Genomic DNA, 14656 nt, shown 5'->3' on the forward strand with positions numbered 1-14656 from the left:
TCAGTTTAGACCCCAAAGATCTCAAAAATGAAAATACGAAGGACAGTTTGGAGGAGGTTTCCATAGCCTGACTTGAGGGTTAAAAGGCTGAGCCATAATAGCTAGCTTCCTCTAAACAGGAAAAGGGGTCTCAGCTTCTATAAAAATAACAGGTGACCTCCCCCCCAAAAAAAACCCAACAGAAAAACAATCTATTGCATCATGCATCCATTGCCATTCATAAAAAGAACCAGGGACATCTCATGACAGACATTATACATCTTTGCTTTGCAGAGAAGAGGGGAACTTAGTGACCCATACAGTCTAATTTGGTAAAAGGTTTCACAATTTGTCTCGTTACATAATTTTATTTTACAGCTTGTCAAAACATATTCAATTTGAAATAGAAATAACTGAAGTCTGGTTCTATATTCTACTATACAGTATTTTTCTCACGCATTCCACCACTTGACCTTGCAGTGATGTTGTACTTCAGAATGCCTTAGTCCACAGGGGGTATTTTACATCAAATAAACTTCTTAAGGTTAGCCACCACTTCGTATATTACTAGCAAAAAGCAAACCAATGTAAGTCACAGTGTTCCAATATAATTCACTAAGTTAGGCTTTAACCACTAATTAACTTAACTGGTAATTTCATTTTCACTAGTTACAAGAACATATTCAAAGATTATAACATTTTATCATACACGTTAGTTTCCTTTTAATCCTCATTTCCACCAAGTGAGCACTGTGTAAATGTGATCTACACCAGCATAGGAGCTTTCCACATCTGTGAGTTCATTTATCTCTGGGGCTTTGGACATAAGTGTTACTGGAAGGGGTCTCACACTATGTGGAAAGGTTTGCATCATGAGAAAAAGGACCTCAGCTCTATATTCACACCTTCCAATCTTTCAAAGAAGTAGAAGGTGGAAGCAAAGTGGCACAACTGCATAAGACACAAGAGCAAAATTACAAGACAAAAGCCTAGAATCAGGACTCAACATTTGTATATCCAGCAGTCTGAAATCGGAACTTGATATATTCATTCTCTCATCAGTTACCACCATTTCAACAGCATGAAAGTCATTGTTGCCCAATCAGGCTGGCGAAGGAATCTCCTCTGAAGGCATCAACTATTTCTCATTTTGCCTCATGGAACTTTGGATCCAAATAGTGAAGGACCTTCCAATCGAGCCATGGCATCCTTTGGGAGTGTAATGAACTAGGGAGCAGTGTTTTAAAAAAAAAACAACCAAAAACCAAAACACAGTTTTACCTGGACCGTAGTTCACCACAGCTTCCTTCTCTGGGATGAAAATCAACTACTGGGTGCCTTCTATATCAAACTGAGTTCTTGCCAAATCCTTGGTCATGGTCAGGGTACATTTACACTTTCTTTGGAATTTAATCCTTTATAAAACCATCCAAAATGTGAGCAGTGTTAGTGAGGAATGGCTTCCCCAAACATGCCCAATTTGTTTCTTTAAACTGGTGGCACAGGTCCAAGTTAGGGACTAGAAACACTCCTGCATCAGAATCCCTGTAAGTCACCAAAGGAGCAGAGTATATTAAAAAAAAATATTCTGCAGCTATATCACATTCAACCCTGAGTTCATTGTAGTGCACATTTGCAGCATCTATCATGGGCAAGTTCACCAGAAATGAACTTCTGTTTTTTCCAAATCAACACAGACAGGGACAGCATTTCCTAAATCATAGGACACATGCACCCAGTTACTTCAGTTAGTTGCACAATTTGCAGTGTGCTGTTGTTAACCATTTCAGAGTGGAGCCCTAAACCCACTACTGTTTCCTTGGCAGCATGCCCAATGGTTTGAAGCATCCTCTCCTGATGAGTGAACTGCACTTGAGCTTTTTTCAAGTCATCATGCAGCAGTGGGGGAAAGACAAAACTAAAATAAGGTGGGACTCTTTTAGCAAACAGTCATTTGTCCCAAAGTCCTTGATAAATCCGAGCTATGCCCCGGAGAACAAAACTAATATTCAATAATGTGATGAAATGGCCTTCAGGAGAGAGAGAAAAAGCCACAACACAGAGCAGTATAAGTCACTTTCTCTTTCATACAAAATGAAATTCCAGAGCAGGTTACACCTGATTACTCAAAAATAATCAGGAAATCAGATTCCCCCATCATTTTCTCCTCTGATCCATTCAAACCTGCTTCATTCAACAGCACTTTATTATTATGGAGCTGTGTTATTTACAAAAATAATTAGCAACATCATAATGGGGAAAAACTGCCACCCTTCTCATCTGCTAACAATCCCAGATTAGCAGGAAAATGTCCAGAAGTGGCTTTGCCAACAGATGGAAGCAGGGATAGAAATGATCACTCTGTGTTTTGGATCCACTGGAATTCTCCATCCAAGTCTGTGACACTTGCATCTCTAGCCCTAATGAGTTGGATTTAGGATCAATTGCAGGGACCCTTTGGGAGGTGGAGGGGTAGAATAAAGGGAGGATAAACTCCATTGTGATTCACACAGACACCAGCGCTGCTGGAGGGAACAGGCATAGTGACTGTAATGGAGAAGCAGGGAATCCATCCGACTCAACCCATTTCCTTCCATTGTCACAAAGGCCGAAATGAAACATTTGTCCCACTCCTGCTCCTCTTCTTTGTTATATTGAAATATACTTTAAATATGAAAAATGGTGAAAAGAATGGACAACTTGCTGTCCAGCACAACCTGGACCAGCATGACAACAACTGAGAATGAGAATCTGTTGCCAAAGGGGGAACTTGGTGACTAACAATTGCTCTGCTAGTAGGGTGACAGTATGAATGTGATGCTTAGGGCTTGTTTAGAGTATGAATATTGGTGTCGATTAGGACAGCTCAAAGGGGAAGGTGCTAACTAACCCCAACCATTGTGCCTGGGCTATGTCAACACGGCAAAGCTCTCTGTGTATTTACATTAGGATTTTCCATGGAGTTGGCCTGCTTGAGGTAGCTATCCTAGAGGAGACAAAGCCAAGGTTGATTTTTGCTCAGTGTAGCTACTTGAGGTCACCCCTATTTCCCCCAACTGGGGCTGATGGATATTCGTGGCAGGAGGGAGAGACATTCCCACGACTCACAAGAGAAAAGAATTAGTAGTAAGGACCATGGGATTCATCCCAGAGAAAGGTGACCTGCAAAAGGAAAAGTGGGCAAGTCACCTGAGGGAGTCAGAGAACATGGTGATGCAAATGGTGCAAACAGCCTTAAAAGGTCACTATGTAAGAATTAGCAAATGTCCTTTTAAAAATGTATTTTCGCTGCCCTACATAAAGTTTTTATGCTGTATATCTCCCTTGTGAAGACTCTGATGTCTATTAAGGTGTGATCTTCGGATGAAACTTTTCCCGCACTCACAGCATTCATAGGGTCGCTTTCCTGTGTGGATTTTCTGATGATTAATAAGCACTGAGCTCCAAGTGAACCGTTTCCCACACTCACAGCATTCATACGGGCGCTCTCCCGTGTGGATCCTCTGATGTTTACTAAGGTCTGATTTGACAGTGAAGCATTTCCCACACTCAGAGCATTCATATGGTCTCTCTCCTGTGTGGATCTTCTGATGCCTAATAAGGGATGAACTCCGAGTGAAGCTTTTCCTGCACTCACAGCATTCATAGGGTGTCACTCTTGTGTGGCTTGACTGATGTTTAATAAGTTTTGATTTCTTACTGAACTGTTTCCTGCACTCACAGCATTCATACAGGTGCTCTTCTGTGTGGATCCTCTGATGATTAATAAGGCCTGAGCTCTGAAGGAATGTTTTCCCACACTCACAGCATTGATAAGGTCGCTCTCCTGTGTGGATTCTCTGATGATTAATAAGCGCTGAGCTCCAGGTGAACTTTTTCCCACACTCACAGCATTTATAGGGGCGCTCTCCTGTGTGGATCCTCTGATGTTTATTAAGATCTGATCTTGCAGTGAAGCGTTTCCCACACTCACAACATTCATATGGTCTCTCTCCTGTGTGGATCCTCTGATGTCTAATAAGGGATGAGCACTGACTGAAGCTTTTCCTGCACTCATAACACTGATAGGATCTCTCTCTTGTATGGCTTGTCTGATGTTTAATAAGGTTTGATTTCTCACTGAACTGTTTCCCACACTCACAGCATTCATAGAGGCTCTTTCCCATGTGGATCCTCTGATGTCTAATGAGGGTGGAGTTCAGAGTAAAGTTTTTCCCACACTCAGTGCATGTGTTTTTTCTCTCTTCTGTAGGTTTTATCTGCTGGGCTTTGATTTGCTTGAGATCCTTGTGAATTCCTTGACAATAAATGGATTTACCCTCTTTCTCCCTGAGCTGGTTTCTCTGCTCCCTCTCTGGCCTGTGCTCACTCTCACAGACTCTTCCCTGCACACGATGCCTGGACACATTTCCTTTGGATTTTTGTGATAATCCCCCATGTGGTTCCATTTGCTCGCCATCTTCCTGCTGAGGATTCTGCTCCTCATTCTCACTCACCATCCCAGCACCTGCTCGGATAAAGAGAGGAACCTCAGAAACAGGGATGGAAAAGGGGAAAACAAACCAAAATTAGAGCTGGAGAGACAGAAAAAAAACCCCTAGTAGCTGAATTCTCTAAAACTCTTCTCCATAGGGGAGAGAGGAAGGAAGCGATTCTGCCTCCAACTCCCATTAGGGAGAGAACTAAGCGGAAGCCATAGGAAGCCATTTGTGATAGCTGCCCTGAGAATAAAATGCCTCCTGGGGATAATCCTTAACTCCGAGAGCTCACAGGGTCTCTTTAGGGAGCCCCAGCTGTTTCTTTCAGGTACCGAGAGTTCTAGAATTGATTTAATGATTCCTCACCTATGCAGACACTTCTTGGGATCCCCCTTTCCTCAGAGCCCTGGAGATCCAGGACCCATGGCTCTTCCCCTTGTTCCAGCTGGGAGACCACATCAGGTTTGGAAACTGGAAATCCTGTTCAGGGGAAAGAAAACAAGGGAGATCAGGGGAATTCATGGGACATTCATCGCAAAGAAGATTCTATTACTTTAACCCCAGCCCATTTTAACCAGTTAAATCCTGGGGACAGCTCCCTAGGTGCTCAAATGGGCATGAGTAAGGCTAAGATTTTGTCAGGGATATTTTTAGTAAAAGTCACAGGCAGGTCACAGGAAATAAAGAATAATTCACGGACGTCATGACCTGTCTGTGACTTTTACTAAAAATATCCCTGAAAAAATGGGGATCTGCAGGTCCCCACATTGCCTGTGATGGCTGGGCAGCTGCGGGCTGGCTGGGAGCTCCAGGGCCCCTATCGCCCATTGGGTGTCAGAGCTCCAGGTTCCCCCACCCACTTTGGTTGGATGCTGCAGGCCCCACACTGCCTGCAGCAGCTGGGAGTTCCGCCACCTGCAGTGGCTTGGAGCTCTGGCGGGGCCTCTGCCACCTGCAACAGTGTGGAGTTGCTGGGTTCCCCCGCCATCTGCAGCGACCAGGAGTCGCAGGGTACCCCCACCGCCTGCAGCTCCGGGGGCCCCGCTGCCTGCAGCAACTGGGAACTTGTGGCTTCTTTTTGCAGCCTGGAGCTGTGGGGTTCTCCCTGCTGCCCAGGAGCTCAGGGCTTCCCGTGGTGGCTGGGAGCTGTGGGGTTCCCACACGGCAGGTGGGGGTACTCCACAGCTCCTGACTTCCGCAGGCTGAAGTCAGACCGGTCTCTGGAAGTCACGGATTCCCTGACTTCCGCAACCTCTGTGACTAAATCATAGCCTTACTTATGAGGGAACAGGTCATGGGGGTGGGAGAGTGGAACTATATGTGAAAGAAAATGTAGAATCAAATGAAGTAAAAATTTTAAATGAATCCACATGTTCCACAGAATCTCTATGGATAGTAATTCCATGCTCTAATAAGAATATAACTGTAAGGATCTATTATCAACCACCTGACCAGGACAGTGAGAGTGACTATGAAATGCTATGGAAGATTAGAGAGGCTATCAAAATAAAGAATTCCATAACAGTGGCGGATTTTAATCATCCCCATATTGACTGGGTACATGTCACCTCAGGACAAAATGCAGAGACAAAATTTCTTGATACTTTGACTGCTTCTTGGAGCAGCTGGTTCAGGAACCCACAAGGGAAGAGGCAGTTCTCGATTTAGTCCTGAGTGGAGCGCAGGATCTGATCCAAGAGGGAACTATAACAGGACTGCTTGGAAATAATGACTATAATATAACAACATTTAATATTCCTGTGGTGTGTTGTGAAAGAATTAGGAGAACTCTAATTTCTATGGCTTTGTAGTAGGTTACCCTGGCCTTGACTCGTTGTTTGGCGAGATAAGTGCCTGTCATGAAAAATTTCAGAGTAGCAGCCGTGTTAGTCTGTATTCGCAAAAAGAAAAGGAGTACTTGTGGCACCTTAGAGACTAACAAATTTATTAGAGCATAAGCTTTCGTGAGCTACAGCTCACTTCATCGGATGCATTTCATAAGCTTTCGTGAGCTACAGCTCACTGCATCCGATGAAGTGAGCTGTAGCTCACGAAAGCTTATGCTCTAATAAATTTGTTAGTCTCTTAGGTGCCACAAGTACTCCTTTTCTTGTCATGAAAAGGGCCTGGAGCTAACAAAATTTTGTGTAAACATGATATTGCAAGTGAAGATAGGTCTAAATGCAACAATAATAGGTTTTACTCATTGGCTGCAGAACTCTGTGCACGAGGACAATGGAACCTACTGATTCGTGGAAGGATTCGGGCACGAGGGCTGCATGTATTACCCACTCATATATATATGGTGCATAGGGTCCCCCTCTGACTAGCAGAGGGGCACCACGCTCGAGCGTACTAAACAGAAACTTTGCAAAGATTGATCAGTTGTGACTCGTTTATGTGCCTCAGCCTAGACTCGAATTGTGTGTGACCTATTAGGTATAATTCGTAACAGTTTTTGTGCGTGACCTATCAGGTATAATTCACAACAGTTTTGGCACCCCAGATGGGACTCTAGGCTCGCCCTAATAAGCGAAGCTGCACTCCTCCTCTCGGATAGCTCCAGCCGGCACAAGGTGAGTTCACCTTTGAGAAATCCGAGGAAGGGGGGGAGGTTGTCGCTTAGGTGATAAGGTGGCACATTTGATGCTCTCTTGGCAGCCCATTCCATTATGGGCTCTGGACAGAATACAGGCAGGGGAACCCCTTTGGCAGAAATCCTCGAAAATTGGAAACACATTTCTGGCACCCATGGGTTAGGTAAAAGGAGAATGGTACATTTGTGTAAAAAAGAGTGGCCGGCATTAACAACTCAAACATCGTTTAAGTGGCCACCGAATGGATCCTTTGCTGGGGACAAATTAACAGCACTTAGAAAAAGGCTGGAGGACAAAGCTCCAGTCCAGATGGATTATTGGTATGTATGGGACAACTGGACTTATGTGCGTGCAAAAGGACATCCTCTTTCCTCCTCCTTTTCTTATTTATCTCGGGTCTCCAGCCCCGCTCTGTGCTATGCCTGCTTCTGCCCCTCCTCTGGCTTACCCTCGGCTTTCTGACCTACGCCCAGGACCAGTTATAAGCCTTAAAACAGGACTTCCAGGCAGAAAAAAAGGCACTGGCTAAGCAAGTACCAGTCCTTCAGAGACTTGTCAAAATGTAACCATTTGTGCTCAGAATACACTGTAACAGCAGTGTGTCTGACATAAAAGGAAATTAAATAGTTAAACCGCCAATTGGCCGTGCATTCTGTCCGGGTGTCAAGCCTCACGGGGAAGGACTAGGGTAGTCCTTATAAGTAAAAATATTTAAGAGGAAACCAGAAGGGCTGGGGGCTAGTTAAAAAGCCCACCCTCCTTGTTAAATGGATAGTGGGACAAAGCTGGTGCTCATGGAAGGGACAGTTCAGAGAGGAAATCAGGATTGGGCCCAAGCGGGCAGGCAACAAATAGAAAAATTGGAAAACAAGTTAAAAACTTGGAGGGCATAGTGGAAAAAAAAAAAGGAGTAAATAATTACAGGAATGGGAAATGTAAATCCCGGAATAATACTTGGAATGGTAAAATATGAGTTGATTGGGTGTCGTTTTGGGAAATAAGCAAGTGATTTAAAAAAGAAAAGTGAGAGGTTAACTCTGTAGTTGCTGGAGGGAATTAAGTAGTTAAACTTTGTGAAATACTAGAAAGAAAAAGAATTTTTGGTTTCTTTGCAGCCATTTTAAGAAAAATGGCCCTTTTTCAAAGAAATCCAATTATACCGTGCTACTTAATTAATATCTTATTAGGCTCCAAGGGGCTACAATAGGTGGTGTCTTCCTTTTCAGGTCGCTGTGTGTTTGACAGCAGGAGTTAAAAGTAAAAGGCAATCAGAAGTCTGGTAAAGTTTATTGTGCCCTTTTTAAAGTAAGAATCTTTAAGCTGTGGATCCAAAAGCAAGCCGGAAAGCATTTGTTTTAATGTAAATTACCTAACTGATAAGGTAGAAGACACTGAAACCTGGGCTGCCTATGAAACAAATACAAGAAAATATGGGTAATTCCTTTGTTTTGCCTGCAATTAACAAGGGTATTTGTATATTAAAAAAAATATTTTAAGCAATGACTGACTGCCCAGAAGGGGTATATCTATGTTCTTTTTGTCTTTCAGAAAATCAGAGAAAACTGATGCCAGCTGAAAAGCAATTCAACATATCATGAATTTACTGGCACAATAGGAATTATGTTCTGTGTTCTATCTTATGTTTGTCTTGTGGCCAGAATTGCTGGGTCTAATTTTTCATAGGACAATTTAATTTAAAACTAAATAGAAGGGTTAAATCAAAATGCAGATACTTGTTTTATTCAACTTGGAATACAAAGTGTTTGGATAATATCAGGAAAATGTGATATACTAAAGTTTAATATATTTGCTTAAGTAAAAAATATAAATTTCATTGGCCAGGTCTTTTAATTGAAAAAAATTGTTGTTAAAATTCACACACCAACAGTCTTTGGAAGCAAGGACATGAAAGGTTAACCCACTCCCCATATTACACATGGAATCTTTCTGGCTACTTCAAATTTCTAGCCAGAGGGCTGGGGAGGGAGGAAAGCTATTGGATACCAGAGATTGTACCAAGTGGACTCCTCAAAAGTGGGTGTGCTTGTCCTGGCTTGTTGCTCCAAAGCTCCGTAATAAAATCATTTTACTAGAAGGGTGTATGTGGCATACATTAAATAATAAGACTAAAGTGCTGTATAATGGACAATGTATATGTATTCATTTTTGAACAAAGGTGTGTGAGTGGAAAGTGAATGTTTCCTTTACAGGTTAATAGAAACCAATAAGGGAAGAAGAAAAAGAATGGAGGACGAATTAATTCAACGCTGTAGCTGGCAGGCTCGGTCCAAAGATAAGACACTGGTCTGCCTAAGGACACTACTCACAGCTAGGATGTGGCTGACAGCCAAGAAAGAGGGGGGCTTGAATGCGTCCAAGTAGCTGTGAGATCTGGAAAACACTGCCAGACATTAATGAAATGTGTTAGGTCTCTGTATTTACAGGTAAAAGAAGTCCTGCTCCAAGGATCCTGAGCAAACCTGCCATTTGTTAAAAACTGGGTCTACATAAAGGTCCATCAACGAAAGACTACTCTGGCCCCATGCTGGAAAGGCCCTTATTAAATCCTACTAACTACCAACACTGCTGTGAAGTACCAAGGACTGACTGCCTGGACCCATGCTTCTTACTGCAAAAAGACCCCTCCACCTCGAGATGACTTCACTTCGACTACTGATCAGCCTATCCCTCCTTCTGGGTTTTTTCTTTCCTCCTTTTGGACAGCAGGGGAAAGGACAAGGTGAAGTGCTAGTAACCTCTCCCTTGTCCACTGACAGAGCTAACCTGCATTCAGTATTTGCTAAAGAAACCAAAGCACTACAGGGTGACGTGCTAGTAACCTCTCCCCTGTATAATGCAAAACCACGACTGTTCCAAAAGAAAAAAAGGAACACCTGCTCTGCTGAAACCACCAAGATCCAAGGATTCCTGACTACAAAAGCCATTGAGAATTGGTCTTGGTGGCGAAGACGGAGCATTGTACATTGGCAGGGAGGGAGTTGTGGGATGTATTCTTGGGAATGTGGAGTGAAGAGGTGGGTTTATTCCAGGGGCTGGAATCTGTGCTTGTGGGCAAGTACCATCAGAATGCACTGTTCTCCCTAATTGTCTTCCGGATGATGAATACCAAAAATGCCTTACAGCCACGAACATTACTCCCACCATCTGCCACCACTCCTTTGCAGGTAAAGGTTCCTGGATCCATCATAGCTACGATAAGTTGGCGCTGGGACCCCCACCTGACCCTGACAAACCATCGGACGAGCCACTTCATGAATGAACGCCACTACCAACCCATGGACTGAGCTTTCCAGCTATTGGGACCTTCACAGCCCACCGGGACTTTTTGTGTTCCTGTTTATCGGACTCCTATTGGGAGTGTTGGTTTTTGTGTGTATCGGGGAGGATGTCGTTATTGGTATGGTTTGCCTGGGGGTTCTTCCCCCTATTCTCAAGTTCAGTACAAGGATGGGCGGGTAATAGTTTCTTAAATTTGACTTGTGTTATTACAAAAAGCGTAAATCAAACACAGTGTTGGATATGTATCCATACCCCCACATATATTGGTCAGGAGGTCCTGTTAGTAGGGGTGCCTATCCCTTTTAATAAAACGCGTTTGCCCACGCTATGGGCCAATACCACCTTTAATTGGAATATCACTATTCAAACATGGTCTATCGACATGGTGGCCCAGGGCAATTATGCGATATGTGTGAAACGCAGGAAAGGAGTGGAAAACAGGAATTTTGTAGGAACCTTTATGGGGTGCAACCACACTACCACAATTGGTTCTGGAGCGGCACACGCTTCGAATTACTCAGGGGCCCCTCGGCCGGTCCCTGAGGGATCAGGCTGGTTTTGGTTGTGCAATCACACAGCTTATAAAATTCTCCCAGCAGATTGGGTTGGCATGTGTACTCTGGGGGCTGTTGTGCCCACTGTCACAGTGCATCAAAACTTATTCGGGAAGGAATTCGCAATTTAGTATGGAGAAACAGACGGGAGGTCCCACAGAACCCCCTCGTTAACCGCCCCACGGGGTTTCATTCCTTCACACGATGGTTCTTACCGTGGTTGGGAGTTAGTGAATTAGAAAAGGCTATAGTTAACATATCGGCTGCCCTAGAATTGATGGCAAATGCCACCGCTGATGCTCTCTGCCCTTCAAATAGAAGTTACTCAACTATCACAAACTGCCTTGCAAAACCGCCTAGCCCTGGATTACCTACATGCAAATCAGGACGGGTTCTGTGCTTTGGTAAATTCAAGCTGTTGTGTGTTTGTAAATCAACATGGCCGAGTCGAAACAGACATTCACATTTTACAACAGCAGGCAACAATATTCCATCATGTTAGTCTTGACAATACTAGCACTGGGTTCCAAGAGGTTTGGAACTGGCTTACGTCATGGGTGACGGATCTGGGTGTGTGGGGACAGCGTATCTTGTATCTGATCTGTTTGGGCGTGATTGTATTTGTATTATTTTTTGTATGTATACAGTGTTGCGGTATATGTTGTCGACGGGTTTCTTCTGCTCTAATATAGCTAACAGACGTACAAAAGAAAAGGAGGGACTGTTGTGAAAGAATTAGGAGAACTCTAATTTCTATGGCTTTGTAGTAGGTTACCCTGGCCTTGACTCGTTGTTTGGCGAGATAAGCGCCTGTCATGAAAAAGGCCTGGAGCTAGCAAAATTTTGTGTAAACATGATATTGCAAGTGAAGGTTAGGTCTAAATGCAACAATAATAGGTTTTACTCATTGGCTGCAGAACTCTGTGCACGAGGACAATGGAACCTACTGATTCGTGGAGGGGTTCGGGCAAGAGGGCTGCATGTATTACCCACTCATATATATATGGTGTATAGACAATGCATAGGGTCCCCCTCTGACTAGCAGGGGGGCACCACGCTCGAGCGTGCTAAACAGAAACTTTGCAAAGATTGATCAGTTGTGACTTGTTTATGTGCCTCAGCCTAGACTCGAACTGTGTGTGACCTATTAGGTATAATTCGTAACAGTTTTTGTGCGTGACCTATCAGGTATAATTCACAACAGGTGGGAAGAACACCTCAGCAGCTCAACACTGTGGCATTTAATTTCAGAAAGGGGAACTATGCAAAAAATGAGGAGACTAGTTAAACAGAAATTAAAAGGTACAGTGACTAGAGTGAAATCCCTGCAAGCTGCATGGACACTTTTCAAAGATACCATAATAGAGGTCCAACTTAAATGTATACCCCAAATTAAAAAACACAGTAAAAGAACTAAAAAAGAGCCACCATGGCTTAACAACTATGTAAAAGAAGCAGTGAGAGATAAAAAGGCATCTTTTAAAAAGTGGAAGTCAAATCCTAGTGAGGTAAATAGAAAGGAGCATAAATACTGCCAAATTAAGTGTAAAAATGTAGTAAGAAAAGCCAAAAACTCAAAAGGTATTAACAAAATGTTTTTTAAGTACATCAGAAACAGGAAGCCTGCTAAATAACAAGTGGGGCCCCTAGACAATCGAGATACAAAAGAAGCACTTAAAGACAATAAAGTCATTGTGGAAAAACTAAATGAATTCTTTGCTTCACTCTTCATGGCTGAGGATGTTCAGGAGATTCCCAAACCTGAGCTGTCCTTTGTAGGTGACAAATCTGAGGAATTGTCACAGATTGAAGTGTCGTTAGAGGTGGTTTTGGAATTAATTGATAAACTTAACAGTAACAAGTCACCGGGACCAGATGGCATTCACCCAAGAGTTCTGAAAGAACTCAAATGTGAAATTGCGGAACTATTAACTATGGTTTGTAACCTGTCCTTTAATCAGCTTCTGTAACCAATGACTGGAAGATAGCTAATATAACATCAATATTTAAAAAGGGCTCTAGAGGTGATCTCGGCATTTACAGACCGGTAAGTCTAAAGTCAGTACCGGGCAAATTAGTTGAAAAAACAGTAAAGAATAAAATTGTCAGACACATAGAACATCATAAATTGTTGGGCAAAAGTCAACATGGTTTCTGTAAAGGGAAATCATGTCTTACTAATCTATTAGAGTTCTTTGAAGGGGTCAACAAACGTGGACAAGGGGGATCCAGTGGACAGAGTGTACTTATATATCCAGAATGCCTTTGACAAGGTCCCTCACCAAAGGCTTTTATGTAAATTAAGTTGTCATGGGATAAGAGGGAAGATCCTTTCATGGATTGAGAACTGGTTAAAAAGACAGGGAACAAAGGGTAGGAATAAATGGTAAGTTTTCAGAATGGAGGGGGGTAACTAGTGTTGTTCCCCAAGAGTCAGTACTAGAACCAATCCTATTCAACTTATTCATAAATGGCAGACGATGCTAAACTGCTCAAGATAGTTAAGACCAAAGCAGACTGTGAAGAACTTCAAAAAGATCTCACAAAATTAAGTGATTGGGCAACAAAATGGCAAATGAAATTTAATGTGGATAAATGTAAAGTAATGCACATTGGAAAAAATAACCCCAACTATACATAAAATATGATGGGGGCTAATTTAACTACTACTAATCAGGAAAGAGATCTTGGAGTCATCGTGTATAGTTCTCTGAAGACGTCCACACAGTGTGCAGCGGCAGTCAAAAAAGCGAACAGGATGTTAGGAATCATTTAAAAAGGGATAGAGAATAAGATGAAGAATATCTTATTGCCCTTATATAAATCCATGGTATGCCCACACCTTGAATACTGCATACAGATGTGGTCTCCTCATCTCAAAAAAGATATACTGGCAGTAGAAAAGGTTTAGAGAAGGGCAACTAAAATGATAAAGGGTTTGGAATAGGTCCCATATGAGGAGAGATTAAAGAGACTAGGACTTTTCAACTTTGAAAAGAGGAGACTAACGGGGGATATGATAGAGGTTTATAAAACCATGAGTGATATGGAGAAAGTGAATAAGGAAAAGTTATTTGCTTGTTCCCATAATATAAGAACTAGAGGCCACCAAATGAAATTAATGGGCAGCAGGTTTAAAACAAATAAAAGGAAGTTCTTCTTCACCCAGCGCACAGTCAACCTGTGGAATTCCTTGCCTGAGGAGGTTGTGAAGGCTAAGACTATAACAGGGTTTCAAAGAGAACTAGATACATTCATGGAGGTTAAATCCATTAATGGCTATTAACCAGGATGGGTAAGGAATGGTGTCCCTAGCCTCTGTTTGTCAGAGGGTGGCAATGGATGGCAGGAGAGAGATCACTTGATCATTACTTGTTAGGTTCACTCCCTCTGGGGCATCTGGCATTGGTCGCTGTTGGCAGACATGATACTGGGCTGGATGGTCTGACCCAGTATGGCCATTCTTATGTTCTTAGGGATTTAACTTTCCCCATCTCTGCTGGAAATAGGGTTGCCAATTTTGGTTGGATGTATTCCTGGAGATTTAATCACATGACAATCTTTAATTAAAGATTAATCTTTAATTCCTGGAGACTCCAAGCCAATCCTGAAGAGTTGGCAACCCTAGCTGGGAAAACAGACAGCCAGACACTGCTCATCAAAGAGGCTTCTAAAACACAGAGATAGAAACTCCATGTCCCAGAAAGTTAAGACACCAGCCATAAAAGAAGTCACCTTGGATCGGCTT

The 14656-nt window shown here is 42.8% G+C and overlaps 1 protein-coding gene and 1 long non-coding RNA gene across 5 annotated transcripts; one reads left to right on the forward strand and one right to left on the reverse strand.

The window, feature by feature from the left end:
• Window positions 1-307: 307 nt before the first annotated feature.
• Window positions 308-4958, reverse strand: LOC119849210 (zinc finger protein 3-like). Of its 4 annotated transcripts, XR_006277416.1 has the most exons (3): window positions 4824-4958; window positions 3169-4486; window positions 308-2633 (listed from the first exon to the last, which is right to left on the reverse strand). XR_006277416.1 is itself a non-coding variant. In XM_038386032.2 (2 exons), exon 2 carries the CDS (start codon window positions 4476-4478, stop codon window positions 3273-3275), a length of 1206 nt encoding a protein of 401 aa, XP_038241960.2. In that variant the 5' UTR covers window positions 4479-4486; window positions 4824-4958; the 3' UTR covers window positions 308-3272. The 4 variants fall into 4 exon arrangements, 3 of the variants coding, with proteins under 3 accessions (XP_038241960.2, XP_043359806.1, XP_043359807.1); XM_038386032.2 differs by having other exon boundaries at window positions 308-4486; XM_043503871.1 differs by having other exon boundaries at window positions 308-4489; window positions 4824-4957.
• Window positions 4959-6499: 1541 nt separating this feature from the next.
• Window positions 6500-10019, forward strand: LOC122457713. The gene is made up of 2 exons (XR_006277386.1): window positions 6500-7033; window positions 8603-10019. It is a non-coding gene; the product is annotated as an uncharacterized LOC122457713 (long non-coding RNA).
• Window positions 10020-14656: the final 4637 nt, after the last annotated feature.

The sequence above is a fragment of the Dermochelys coriacea genome, chromosome 28 (genome assembly GCF_009764565.3).
Source record: "Dermochelys coriacea isolate rDerCor1 chromosome 28, rDerCor1.pri.v4, whole genome shotgun sequence".
Taxonomy (NCBI): Eukaryota; Metazoa; Chordata; order Testudines; family Dermochelyidae; genus Dermochelys; species Dermochelys coriacea.

Excerpts from the sequence above, each read along its gene's own strand:
- LOC119849210 (XM_038386032.2), bottom strand. The coding sequence starts at position 4,478 with ATGGTGAGTGAGAATGAGGAGCAGAATCCTCAGCAGGAAGATGGCGAG.